This window comes from Erpetoichthys calabaricus, chromosome 17, assembly GCF_900747795.2.
Source record: "Erpetoichthys calabaricus chromosome 17, fErpCal1.3, whole genome shotgun sequence".
Classification (NCBI taxonomy): Eukaryota; Metazoa; Chordata; class Cladistia; order Polypteriformes; family Polypteridae; genus Erpetoichthys; species Erpetoichthys calabaricus.
In genome coordinates this window covers 51,568,739-51,583,961 of record NC_041410.2, presented here as the reverse complement: position 1 = coordinate 51,583,961, position 15,223 = coordinate 51,568,739, and the positions used below count along the sequence as shown (strand labels likewise).

The window sequence follows — 15,223 nt, the reverse complement described above, 5'->3', positions numbered from 1 at the left end:
CATATAAAATCCGCGATGGAGTGAAGCCGCGAAAGGCGAAGCGCGATATAGCGAGGGATCACTGTATATACATACAAGCACAAGCGTTACCTGGTAGGTAACCACCCATACAATCAGATTGTGACACAGACTATGAATGCCGTGAATGTAATTACCCCCATCTACATGCTGTCAAATAAACGAACCACACACCGTGGCGCAACGTTAGGGGCATCGCCTCTGGCGCTGACGTCCGAGGTTCGATTCCTGAGAGGGAGTGCAGTGGAGCGTACCCTTTGCATTTATTTGACAGTAAACTATATATATATATATATATATATATATATATATATATATACAGTAATCCCTCGCTACTTCGCAGTTCACTTTTCGCGGATTCACGACTTCGCGGGTCTTTAAATACAAGTGATTGCCCACCTATTGCGGAAGTTATGTTCCAGACCCATCAGCAACAGGAGAAAATCCGCGATATAGAAAGACCATATAAATAAACATTTTTATAGTTTAAGCCTTAAAATACCCATCCCACAAGCTTTAAACACATGTAAACTTATAAAACACACTTTGTTAACACATATGATATGTGGATGTCGGGCTAAGGATATGAGTAACATCTCACTATTATAAAACATTTTAACTTCACGCAAGACAAGACAGTGAGACAGGAAAATAATTGATGTACACCTAAAAGCCTGATTGTACAGGCTTTTAAATTATTGACACGCAGAGCGACAAGCAGCACAAAGTCCACTTCTCCTTAGCGTTCATTCAGCTCCCCACCCCCTTGACAATGCGAAGTGGCAGGAGCCTACTGTGCTTCCGGGGAGGGGGGGTTTGAGCGAAGGTGCGTTCAGCTCTCACACACCCACACCCACACCCACACACACACACACACACACACACACTCCACGCGCAGAGCGACAAGCAGGCATTTTGGCAGAAGCAGCACAAAGTCCATTTCTGCTCAGTGTGAGTTCAGCTGCCCCCCTTCACAAAGCGAGTGCAGACATTGACGTCTGATCGCTGCGTGCAGGCAGTGTGCAGTGTTGGTCTGAGGTGTTTAAGAATGTAGAAAGTGTTTAAGAGCATAGGAAGTGTTTATAAGAGCGTGGGAAAGGTTAACAAGAGAGTGAGAAAGATTTATAAGAGTGTGGGAAGGGTTTATAAAGCCTTAAAATATGTATAAATAATAAAATAAATATAGGTCGCTACTTCGCGGATTTTCACCTATCGCGGGGGGCTCTGGAACGTAACCCCCGCGATAGGTGAGGGATTACTGTATGTGTGTATATATATGTATATGTGTGTATATATATTTATTTATATATATATATATATATATATATATATATATATATATATATATATATATATATATGTGTATATATGTATATGTGTGTATATATATTTATATATATATATATATATATATATATATATATACACACATATATATTATATATATATACTAGCAAAATACCCGCGCTTGGCAGCGGAGAAGTAGTGTGTTACAGAGGTTATAAAAAAGAAAAGGAAACATTTTAAAAATAACGTAACATGATTGTCAATGTAATTGTGCTGTCATTGTTATGAGTGTTGCTGTCATATATATATATATATATATATATATATATATATATATATATATATATATATATATATATATATATACACACACACACACACACACACAGACACAAATAAAATATATATACATATATACCTATATATATATATATATACACATATTACGATTGTTATAGTTCTCTTTGTACACCACGTTGTCAGTTCAGCACTCCGGTTGTAATATGACCAAGACGTGCAAGCTTACTGTTAAGAATGCAACATATAGTTGTACAGGAGAAAAGCAATCTTGTCTCAAATCAATGGCAACCTTTTGTAGGTCTATGAACTTAATTTAAACTTTAGGTTTACACGGTGCTTTGTTTCCGAAGTACCTGCACTCATGAATATGTCTGTATGCGTCAGTCGCTCAAATCCACGGGTTCTCTGCTGTTTTTTTGTTCGTTTATTACGATTGTTATAGTTCTGTTTGTATACCACGTTGTCAGTTCAGCACTCCAGTTGTAATATGACCAGGCCGTGCAAGCTTACTGTTGAGAATGCAACGTATAGTTGTACAGGAGAAAAGCAATTTTGCCTCAAAGTTCAGTCAGTTCACGTGAGCCGCTCTCTTGTGTGATGTTGCGATGTCCATTGCTTAATTTAATGTTAGTTAAGACCAGGCACTTAAAAATTTCTCGCTACAGCAATTTTAACTCCGTTACAAAGTGATCCAAAGTCTCATTTATACCTCGTGTCTTCTCATTAAACTTGTATGTCACAAATATGGTATTGCAAACGGTAGCGGGAGCGTTTTTATAAACTTAATTTGAACTTACGGTTTACACCGTGCTTTGTTTCCTCAGTAGCTGCACTTACGAATATGCTTGTATGCGTCACTTGCTTGCTTCTTATTGTTTCGCTGCCTTCTCAATTGTGTAATGAATGTTTTCTTCAGCACTCTTTGGAGCTCTTCCTTGTTTTGTACATACTTTGTTCACAGTCAGTTCACGTGATTACGTGGGTGGCGTGATGACGCGATACGCAAGTCCGCCTCCCACGGCCAGCGAGCTGCAGTCCATTACAGTATATGGACAAAAAAGAGGTTCCAGTTATGACCGTTACACTTTGAATTTCTAAATGAAACCTGCCTAACTTTTGTAAGTAAGCTGTAAGGAATGAGCCTGCCAAATTTCAGCCTTCCACCTACACGGGAAGTTGGAGAATTAGTGATGAGTCAGTCAGTCAGTCAGTGACGACTTTGCCTCATCCATCCATCCATTCATCCTCTTCCGCTTATCCGAAGTCGGGTCACGGGGGCAGCAGCTTGAGCAGAGATACCCAGACTTCCCTCTCCCCGGCCACTTCTTCTAGCTCTTCCGGGAGAATCCCGAGGCGTTCCCAGGCCAGCCGGGAGACATAGTCCCTCCAGCGTGTCCTGGGTCTTCCCCGGGGCCTCCTCCCGGTTGGACGTGCCAGGAACACCTCACCAGGGAGGCGTCCAGGAGGCATCCTGATCAGATGCCCGAGCCACCTCATCTGACTCCTCTCGATGCAGAGGAGCAGCGGCTCTACTCTGAGCCCCTCCCGGATGACTGGGCTTCTCACCCTATCTTTAAGGGAGAGCCCAGACACCCTGCGGACAAAACTCATTTCAGCCGCTTGTATTCGCGATCTCGTTCTTTCAGTCACTACCCATAGCTCATGACCATAGGTGAGGGTAGGAAAATAGATCGACTGGTATATTGAGAGATTTGCCTTACGGCTCAGCTCCTTTTTCACCACGACAGACCGATGCAGAGCCCGCATCACTGCGGACGCCGCACCGATCCGCCTGTCGATCTCACGCTCCATTCTTCCCTCACTTGTGAACAAGACCCCGAAATACTTGAACTCCTCCACTTAAGTCAGGATCTCGCTCCCAACCCTGAGAGGGCACTCCACCCTTTTCCAGCTGAGGACCATGGTCTCGGATTTGGAGGTGCTGATTCCCATCCCAGCCGCTTCACACTCATCTGCAAACCGATCCAGAGAGAGCTGAAGATCACGGCCTGATGAAGCAAACAGGACAACATCATCTGCAAAAAGCAGTGACCAAATCCTGAGTCCACCAAACCGGACCCCCTCAACACCCTGGCTGCGCCTAGAAATTCTGTCCATAAAAGTTATGAACAGAATCGGTGACAAAGGGCAGCCCTGGCGGAGTCCAACTCTCACTGGAAACGGGTTCGACTTACTGCCGGCAATGCGGACCAAGCTCTGACACCGGTTGTACACGGACCGAACAGCCCTTATCAGGGGGTCCGGTACCCCATACTCCCGGAGTACCCCCCACAGGATTCCCCGAGGGACACGGTCGAACGCCTTTTCCAAGTCCACAAAACACATGTAGACTGGTTGGGCGAACTCCCATGCACCCTCCAGGACTCTGCTAAGGGTGTAGAGCTGGTCCACTGTTCCGCGACCAGGACGAAAACCACAATGTTCCTCCTGAATCCGAGGTTCGACTATCCGACGGACCCTCCTCTGCAGAACCCCCGAATAGACTTTTCCAGGTAGGCTGAGGAGTGTGATCCCTTATATATATATATATATATATATATATATATATATATATATATATATATATATACACACACACAAAGGTCTGAACACACACCAGAATGACAAAAAAGCAAGAATATTCAAAAGAAAGAAAACTTCTGACTTGGCAGTCACAGTGCCAGTAAGACATTATGTAGACATTTTGCTGAACGAATTGTTGTCTTAAAGACCTCATTATTGGTGTGTCTGAGAGAGGATGTGCAGCATTGTTCATAATGGCACTCAGGTTTTAATTCTCTCCTTCACCACTACCTCCAGGGTGTCTACAGCGTGCCCCATAACTGATCCTTCCCTTTTAATTAGCTTGTTAATTCGGTGGGCCTCTCTTGAAGTGATGTTACCAGCCCAGCACACCACAGCATAGAAAATCACACTGGACTTATAGAAGATGTGAAGGATGTCACTACTCACATTAAAGGAATGCAGTCTCCTAAGGAAAAAAAAAATCCTCTGTGTAATGAGACCAGTCAAACCTGTCATTGTGGACCCCCATCTATATATGCTGTGTACTATTTACAGTTTTACTTGTTATGTAGCAATGGTAACTGTCTGTTTTTAGATTTTAGACTGAAACTGGTCATCTTTCAATAAATAAATTACTGGTACTTTAATATCAATATACTATTTCTGTCTTTTTTTTTTTTTTTTTATTTAACTGCTCATAGTTAATGCTTTGTCCAATGAAAATGGATCTCCAAAAGACAGATTCAGAGAATGCACCTCCACTCATGCTAGATTTGGGAAGCAAGTGTACTCACTCAGCCTTCTCTTCTTGCACGAGAAACGCAAACACCATTTTGCCTTGGCCGAGTAACACATTCACTGTCCCTAACATATCCCAAAGTAAGTCATAAAGAGTGCCACAAACAACCTTAAAAACCACTGACACAAAGCCGTCTCCTACCTCATCACATCAAAGAATCTTCTCACAGAATGCAGTTTTGTTGCCAAGTGGGGAAAAGGTTACACAATCAAGGACCAAGCCAAACATTACGAGTTTTCCACCTTTAGAAAATAACCTGAACACCAATTTGAGATCTCAGTGGTAGATGCCAAATAATTTGTTCTTGAGAACCAAAAATTCTCTAATGTGAATGACATCATAGCGATAACAAATCTGTCTTACGACATGCCTTTTAATTGGATTTGGAGACTAACATATGACAAACATTTCCATGCCCATAAACAAGAGGACACACCAAGGTTTAAAAAAAAAAAAAAAAAAGTAATGGTAAATCTTTACTCTTCTAGGATATTTTTCAAACATTAAGGATTTAACTTTTGATTAATCTGGGATTATCATCTAAGAACTCATTTCTTTTTATAGTACAGGAAATAAGGAAACAAGAGTTAATGCGGGATGCAGCTGTTGTCCTAGCAAAGAGGAAACCCTCTTTCTCAAAATCTCACAAACTGCATCACCTGCTGGCTAGACGCAGTTTCATTCTATTTAATTTATTCTTACAGGCTCTGATCACTTAAACAGATTTACAGATATAAATCAACTTATGTACAAAACATTTCCATGCATATCTATTTAGGTGTACTGTACATTGACAGAGTAATAAAGAGTTATACTTAGTTTGAACAGTTTCCCAAAGGAGAAGTTTATGTAATATTAACTTGGCAAGTAAAGCAAAATTTTGGAAAAGGGGAAATGAACCTAACAGAGGATATGGCTAGGTGACTTCACAGGACAGAAAAACAAAAACTTCAGTTAGCAATGTTACTGCAGAAACATTCATCTAGCTGCTCTATTGTAATAATTAATATCTGGTAAACTGCGTATTCCATGTGTGACGATGAATAACAATGATAGTAATAATTCAACAATCTGAATGGCTTACCTGCTCAATTTTGAAAATGTGCTGGTTAAAATAATGCTGAAGCCGCTCATTGGCAAAGTTTATACAGAACTGTTCAAAGCTGTTATTTTCATAGTCTTCAAATCCAAAAATATCAAGGACTCCAATAGAAAGGATCTGGAAAAGTAATTGGAGCCTGGTATGTAACTTATTTTGGAATAGCTGCATTTTTTCCTCATACCACTTATTTATTCTTTAATATACATATTACAAGTAAAAGTGAAGCAAAACAGAACAATGAGAAGACAGAAAAGTGCCACAAGAGTAATATTTATAATTAAATATAAGGTGAAAGGAAAGTTTAGGAATGAGAAAGTTACAGCACATTACCAGCTACAACCTAATTTAAAAAAAAATGTCCACCAAATCCAATGAAGGATTTGTAAGAAGAGTAAAAATTATAAACATGAATAATAAGTGAAGCAACAGATTCAAAGGTTGCTTGATTAATTGCCCACCTTTGTGGTCTCCTCCAGATCCTTCGTGTTGAATAATGCATGGTTGATTCGGAACACAATCCAGTCAAACAGTGCACTGTAAAGTGATTTGGCCATAGAATCTCGCACAGTCCCAGCCTGTAAAACAGACACAACAGAGTCCATGGTGAGTACCGTACAAATGTGAACAGCCCCCATTATGTCGAGTTTCGTCACCGGTTCATCCAGCTCAGGCCTTTCAGCATTGACTAAATCATTGTTAGTTGTCTGTTATTTGCAAAGAAAGTAAAAGGATCTCAGACAACTTCTTTCAATCGTAAATGAAAGACTAAAAGTGTGACAGGTTTACATAGCCTTGGTCTAGTAGATGTTACAAAGTAAGTAAAATCTATGGCCTGTATGTTCAGCCTTGCCTCTACTGTGAACTTTACACGCAGTTTTCCATGGCAAAATGTCCATCAGAGTTTAAGGTGGTGAGTCAGTTATGTAAGTTGCAGCATCTTGCTAAGACAGTGATAGCTTTACAGTAGGTCAAGGGGTGACAGTGGCTACAGGTTTTCATTCTAACCATTAACCATTTACCACTAACCAATTAGCGACCAGTTTTTGTTGTTGATTAACATTATTTAATTGATTTGCTATTTAAGGCTCAAACTCTTTAAATTAGGGGTGAGCAAAGTCACTCCTGGAGGACTGCAGGTTTTCATTCTAACCACAATATTAATTAGTGACCAGTTTTTGCTGCTAATTTAACTTTAAATGATTTGCTTATTTAAGACCGTTTAAATCAGGGAGGTGAACACCATTGGTCCTGGAGGGCTGCAGTGGCTGTGGGGTTTTGTTGCAACCCAGTTGCTTCATGAGATGTAACTTATTGTTGGTGAAACACTTATTGCTTAGGAGACATTTTCTGCTTCATTTTAGTGGTCTCACTTGTTAACATTTCCCACCCTTACTTATTTTAGTCTTAAACAGCTGTGTTCACTGTTTTTCATGGCTCCTTACTGACTAAGGAATGGGAAGTTCTCCATATAACTTGTTTCCATTTACACCTGTGTGGATTCACTGTGCATTATTTGGTTTAAGAAAATATTCAGAAGGAAACCGAAGAAAAGGTGAAGAACTAAAAATTTCTGTTTTAAGCTTTAAACCATTTGGATAATGTCATTAGAAAGAAAAAACTATTTATGAATTAAGAATGGCATGACATTGAAGAGGGCGGCACGGTGGCGCAGTGGGTAGCGCTGCTGCCTCGCAGTTGGGAGACCTGGGGACCTGGGTTCGATTCCCGGGTCCTCCCTGCGTGGAGTTTGCATGTTCTCCCCGTGTCTGCATGGGTTTCCTCCGGGCGCTCCGGTTTCCTCCCACAATCCAAAGACATGCAGGTTTGGTGGATTGGCGATTCTAAATTGGCCCTAGTGTGTATTTGGTGTGTGGGTGTGTTTGTGTGTGTGTCCTGCGGTGGGTTGGCACCCTGCCTGGGATTGGTTCCCTGCCTTGTGCCCTGTGTTGGCTGGGATTGGCTCCAGCAGACCCCCGTGACCCTGTTTGGATTCAGCGGGTTGGAAAATGGATGGATGGATGACATTGAAGAGTTAAAACACTTCTTCTTTCTGCTGCTCCTGTTAGGGGTTGCCACAGCGGGTCATCTTTTTCCATATCTTTGTCTTCTGCATCTTGCTCTGTTACTAGTTATAACACAAACAAGTCATAATATTGAATAATACAAGGCTTACAATGCTTCTCTTGCCCAAACCCCCCCAGGGCACGCTACGTGCCAGCCACTTCACATCTCTGGCGCTCAGGTTGTGAAGGGGTGTGGGGGCTGAATGCACACTAAATAGATGCAGTCGGATAGGCTGCTGGCTCGCTGCTGCCAAGCTGCGTGTTCTGCTTGTCGCGCGGCGCGTCGATCATATAAAAGCCTGTACAGCAGCTGTTCTTTTGTCTTGCTGCCTTGTCACGCGGGACGTAAAAGTGTCTATTAGAAAATCACATATCCTTCCAAGATTTTTTTTTTATAATAGAGCAATCTGTTATTGGCAAGGATTGTTTTGTAATTAAGCAAATAGGTTGGAAGAAAAAACCTGCAGCCACCGTGGCCCTCCAGGACCAACCTTGCTTTAGGTCAAAGTGAAAATCATACTAATCAAAGGATCATTTCTGATATGAGATCCATCCCTGAGTACTGTCAGAGGACAACCTGATGCAACAATTAAAATGGGTAAAAGAATTGAAATGTTTTATAGCTGGCATCCAAGGAACCATTTGAGCCTGAAGGTAAGTACTCAGCACTTAGCTTTGTGGCAATACCAAAGTTGAGTAAGTAAAAACTACCATCTTTGAAAAACTAGCAAAATTATTTAACAGTGTCACGAGTATCCTCCATTTTATTTGACATCCATAGTCAGCTATCACCGGTACTCAACATGGGCTTCACATTATGATGCACAAAGAAGAAATGCTTAATTGTATGTGTTTCTATAACCAAATTTTGGCGATTTCTATTTAATGACAGAATATTTAGAACTAATAATGGTTTCTAAAATGAAAATAATAATGTATCCCTTTGGCCCAATTCAGACTAGTTTAGTAATGTAGTTAGGGATGTGAGTACAAAATGTTTAAACGTTGAACTAATTTTAGGTTGAAAACCAGTTGTACCTAAGCCCAAAGACCCTAGCTCCAAATCACATTGTGCTTTACAAAGAAAACAAAGTTTCAACATAGCTTCCTTGTCTAACTGCAGGTCACTTCTATAAATCAAATTTGCAAAACTAAATCAAATCAAGTGGGACAAGAAAGTGACCTCTTGACAGACCCTGGTAAAACAGGTTTTGAAACCTTTCCTCACTGGTCCTCCACATTTTGTGAATTTCCCATCGGGATTAATAAAGTATGTATGTATGTATGTATGTATGTATGTATGTATGTATGTATCTATCTATCTATCTATCTATCTATCTATCTATCTATCTATCTATCTATCTATCTATCTATCTATCTATCTATCTATCTATCTATCTATCTATCTATCTATCTTTTGCCTGCTCTAATGAAACACATGATCAGAATTTATTCATCCAGTCAGTGCTCTGTCTCTGGCAGTTGCACCTTTTATAACTTAGGCAAGGAGGTAGCAGTGAGATTACAGTCAAACAGCATGCACAGAAAGCAGACTTTAGTGAGTCTGAGACACTTACTTGTGTAGTATGGGCGGTCATACTAAGAAATCAGTCAGAATTTTCTCATATTTGGAACACAACAGGGTGAGCACAATACAAGCAAGAAATGATTAGTATCATCGCTAACAGTAACTGATGTCAGTGACCACATGCTGCTTTAACTATTTTAAGCACTGATGGTGTTAGTTGAAGTTGGGCTACTTATTAAACTTACAGGCACGTGAGTAGGTATATTGTTCAATGTTTTAGTTTTCATAAAAGAAAATTATGCAAGTTATTAAAACATGTTTAAAACCAAAGGACTAATTGTGCTCTAATAGTTATTTTTCTTAATTCCTACTGGAGCAGCAACATGGCTTTTGTATTGTTTTAGTTCCTCCTATTCAGAGAGTCTGTGGAATCCCTCAGTAAATGAGTGATCAGTATTGGTAAGATGGCAAGTTGCTGGAGAAGTAAGAGCCACACAAGTAAAATAAAAACTATCTTATCTTAACTCTGCGCGTTGAGTAAATGGTCATATCTACTGTTGTTGAAATACGTTTACCTGGTCTACTGTTCAAATTCCTTTATACACAGTGGATTTAGATGGGAAAAAAACAAACAGATGCAGGCTGAATCAAGCTACTTTACTGGCCACATTATGCCTGCCCTGCACCATATGCTCACCTAAGCGAGTGAGAAAAGTCAGAAAAAAGAAATTGCGGTACCAAACAGGAGAATGGATGGTGCAGGTCTTAAACCTCAGATCCCAATGTTTAACCTCAAAACATTCTCATTAGCCTAAAGCATGGAATAAATTATGGAGACTTTGTGTCACGCCAGCAGACCTTCTAGAGGCACATGGTGGTCCATGTGACCTTCCAGTACAGTACTTTGCCAAGAATAAGACAAACATTAAATCTGCCTATTTTGAGTTGCTATAATTTGACATTAAAAAGTTTTGATTCTTTATGTAAAACATTTACCAAATTTCTTGGATTTTAACATCTCTTCTTATAGTACTTGCAATGACCATACTAAATATAATTAGTACATCTTTATTGGCTGGCATTATGCTGTAAGACGTGTTGCTAAACATTATTTACATACAGATATTAGGAAGAATTATATGCACAATTTAAATGTTCTGATTCATTATGAAATTCAGCAATGGAATTTTAGCTATGTTAAAAAATAAACTAGAGTCTTTGGCATCCTGGGTTAGGTGACCACACCGAGATGTGGGCTGTGAGGAGTAGTATGCAGGCTCTCCCTGCGTCTGCACCACTTTTTCTCTAGAAATTCTCATTTTCCTCTCATATATTAGTTTAAAATACCATTTTATACTGAACTTATTTGGGTATAAGTGTGTGTGTCTGTCCTGTAAGGGACCCAATGGAACCAATTAGCCACTGTCATAATGTATGTATTTTTCAATTTGTATTCATTCATTTGCTCCAAGTGCTTACTTATCTTCTTAATTGGTGTCTGAAATATTTGTGAAAGTTGTAAGACACTGCCTTTTTCTAATAAGAAAATTATTTAGCATAAGAAATAAAAACAGCTTTTACTTTTCTGGGCAGGCAATACCAGACAATAAGACATTTTAATATGAATGAAGTGTTTCTTAACATTTATGCAAAATATGGTCATTCTTTGCCACTTTTAGATTTTAAGTTGAAGCAGAAACCTGCATATATTTTATTTTAGCCCTATTCATTACCCATTTTTATATATTTGTTATAGCTTTTGCCAAATTGTGTACATTAAAATAATACAGCACTTTCCACCATTTTTAATTAGTGAGACCATCAGCATTTATTTTCTTCTTCTTTTCACCTGTGCTTAAAACAAAGACTGCCACATTGACAACAGGTAAATTTGTTCCTAATGTCAATGCAAAATAAAAGTGTTATTTTAAAATTGAATGTATTTTATTACTCAGCAAAACTCAAATAAAAAATATATTTTCTCTAAAAGTCGAGTTAACTGGTAGTTGGCACAAGGAACTGAAAATTGGCAGTCACCGTGTTAAGTATCAATGAATGATGATATAAGTGAGACAGAACTTAAGAATGGGAATTTCATCATAACTGTCGAAAGCTATCACCTGAAATGACAGAAACTGGGAAAAAAACAATTTTACAAAACTGTGGTGCCAAAAACTTTCAAGGTACACTTCTCAAGAGAAGTGCAGGTAAACCTGTCTTCACAGGATCAGCAGTGTATATAATGGAATCAAAGCAGTCACATTTTTTGTGACTTCTTGCTCATCTTCACGACCAAATCCTGCCTCTGAGTCCTGCGGTCATAAGCAGGTTGCCGTTTAGATTCCATAATGAGGTTATTATTATTAAGACTGAGGGATGAAGATAAAGCAAGGAATATTGTGTAAGAGTGGAGGTCAGGAGGAGGGGAGTGGGGAGCAATATTGGTTGAAAAGAAAGATAATAATGTGTTATATATTTGACTAAAGTCCTAGAGTGTGTTTTGAAGGGTGTATGCATATAAGGGATTGATAAAGCATACCAAGTGTAGTGTCTTTTGCCAAGTATTTCTTTTTGTCCCCACAGGGCTCTTAGTCTGCTTTTAACAGTACTTTTGACAGTTTGCTACAGTCATGTACACACATCTAAAGTTTTGAGGCTGAGCCTGAAAGGGGTACTGAATGGTGCTGATCTGGTAAGTGGCCAAATATGAAGTTCCATGTACTAAAATATGTGAGTGAGTGTTTCTCATTTAGAGTATACAGTATGTTACTTGTTTCATAACATAGCAAACAAGCATACCTGAAAAAGAGCAAGAAAACCAAATCTTGTGCTATTATTGAATTTCTGATACAGAACAACAAGTCTTGGGAGATTCAATCTTGTTTTGTCCACGTGGACTGGAGGCTTTCTCTTCATATGCTACAGTCAAGAGCTAGCAATATAATTTGTGTTATGCCAAACTGAGGCAAGGAGAATGGAAAGATTGATTAAGGATTAGGAAACGGATGAGGCAAAATACACGGTCAGAATCGTGCATGGTCAAAACCAAAAATGACAGACTAAACCCTGTGCCAAAACCAGAATGTCAAAGTCAAAGAGAAGGAAGCTAGAGTCCAATAAAACAACAAAAACAAAATCTGAAAAAAATACCTAATACTTTTATTTTCAAGCAGCATCTCCGCACACAAAGATGCTGACAAATCCAAGTGCCGGTTTATGCAGCATCACAGAAATGGTGTCATGCTGTTCAAACTCTTAAGACATATCCCTAAACACCCACAGTCACAACATGACCACGACTGCTCAGAATGGTGGCATATACAATAAAACAAAATGACATCATAACAAATACCCAAATAAGACATTAATAAAAATAAGCTCTCTCAAAAACAAAACTATATAGGAACTAACCAGCCCAGAATACCTTTAATAACTCAAAGTATAAACCATACAGCTCTAAAAAAAAATTAAAAAAAACTTATTGAAAGAGAGAAATAATATTTAAAGAAGCCCAACCATTATAATTTGCGTAGTCTTATATGGATGAGTAGACAAGGAAGCGGTGGCAGATAAGTTAAGAAGTGTATGCAGTACCTGAGCTGTTGTGCAGACAGACAAGTTAAAAATTGTTTCAGGTAACCAACAAATTATTACAGGAATTTTGTTTGTTTTAGTGCACAAGTAGCATAAAAAGAACAGTGGTTTAGAATGAAAAGAATGAATGCTTGAATATTTATATGTGGTTTCATGAAAAATGTCATCTGATATTAAATTCAGCTCCACCATTGAAAGCTTACTGGAGAGCAAAAGGCTTGTTTTAAAAAAAAAAAAAGGGTGTGTTTTTTCTTCTCTCGAATTCAAATCACTGCGTGATTTCTATGATGTGGTTGTTAACAGTTAAGCAAAGAACCTCTGGAGGTCGGACTTTGTTTTCAAATTACATCAATCTATTAACTGCATTTTTTCAACTGTTTTTTTTAAATTGTATTGTCAAAGGAAAGTGAGCTCTATTTTTCAAATGATGAGGCCAGTTGTATCATAATCATGATGTGCTAGATACCATTGTATTTTGGGAAATGCTACCATTTATTAACAAGAGACCTTGAATAAAGCGTGCAGAGATTTCACACAAAAAGCCGAGTTTTCAATTTAATTTTGAATTAGTTTTGCCTTCATCCACCAGTCTGCAACTCTCCAGCTACATATTTCAGAATAACAAGTTAAAATCCTTGCACACTGTTACGGTTTGAGTGTACTAGCATATTATACCAGAGTGAGTGGAACAATCTGACTTTTGGAGTATTTGATGCAGTGTGTGAGAGCTAATGTTTCTGGGAAATATATGACATGCTTTCCAGGATGTTTGACCCTATGTAAGGCCTCGGAACAAGACTCACTTTGAACACTGTAACTAGCTAAAGAACTTCATTATAAGCTTTTGAAAAGTAAGGCAATGCTCACTATTTCAAAATACTTTTTAAAAATTTTGTATACTATATGTTTGTTATGGGCGACACGGTGGCGCAGTGGGTAGCGCTGCTGCCTCGCAGTTGGGAGACCTGGGGACCTGGGTTTGCTTCCCGGGTCCTCCCTGCGTGGAGTTTGCATGTTCTCCCTGTGTCTGCGTGGGTTCCCTCTGGGCGCTCCGGTTTCCTCCCACAGTCCAAAGACATGCTGGTTAGGTGGACTGGCGATTCTACATTGGCCCTAGTGTGTGCTTGGTGTGTGGGTGTGTTTGTGTGTGTCCTGCGGTGGGTTGGCACCCTGCCCGGGATTGTTTCCTGCCTTGTGCCCTGTGTTGGCTGGGATTGGCTCCAGCAGACCCCCGTGACCCTGTGTTTGGATTCAGCGGGTTGGAAAATGGATGGATGGATGTTTGTTATAAAGCTGATTGTTAAACAGAAAATAAACTAAAACTCACCTCTGCAAGCTTATATGGTACAATGAGCTTCTCACCCACTGTCACAGTCTTTCTGGTCGTGAGGGCTTCAAACAACATTTCTTCCTTCACCTTTGAAAAAAATAACATAAAATGTATCATTAAAACATCATGAACATAAAAATGAATCATTAAAAATTGTGTAATGTTTTACTTTATTCCAAGCAAGGTCAATGTACTCCCACCTGCTATCATAGACTTTACTCCTGATTTAATCCTGCTTAATTTAAGAACATGTAATTAATAGCATATTCTGAAACACATTACCTTAATTCTTCAAACTGTTAGTAGTGATGATGCCTGTACAAAAATGCATTTTCCATTATCATTAGTATGAAAAAAGACTTGTTTGCTTGTTCTTGAGACATCTTAATTTTCCAAGAAATGAAAAACCGGTAATTTGGAAGACTTCACTCCTCTTTCAAATGAAAACAGCAGAATGATGATTAATCTTGCCATCATGCTCATTTAGAATGGTCATATCTCCAAGCAGACAACATTATTACCAGTAATTTACGGAGTACTCAGCTCTCCCAAAGGAGCGATGCACTCTTCTTCTTTCACCACATTCTGTTTTTCAGTCGATATTTTGTTTTTCAGATCTTGCAGGTGAGAAATCACCCCTCATTTTACAGCTGTATGCAGTCATTTTGGACTTCTT

The 15,223-nt window shown here is 39.2% G+C and overlaps 1 protein-coding gene across 1 annotated transcript in view; it reads right to left on the bottom strand.

Moving 5' to 3' along the window:
• myo9aa (myosin IXAa) overlaps positions 1-15,223 on the bottom strand; it is a 568,471-nt gene that overhangs the window by 155,804 nt on the left and 397,444 nt on the right. Inside the window, 3 exon segments of the mRNA XM_028823069.2 lie at positions 6,015-6,149; positions 6,491-6,607; positions 14,545-14,634. Coding sequence (XP_028678902.2) covers positions 6,015-6,149; positions 6,491-6,607; positions 14,545-14,634 — 342 coding nt within the window.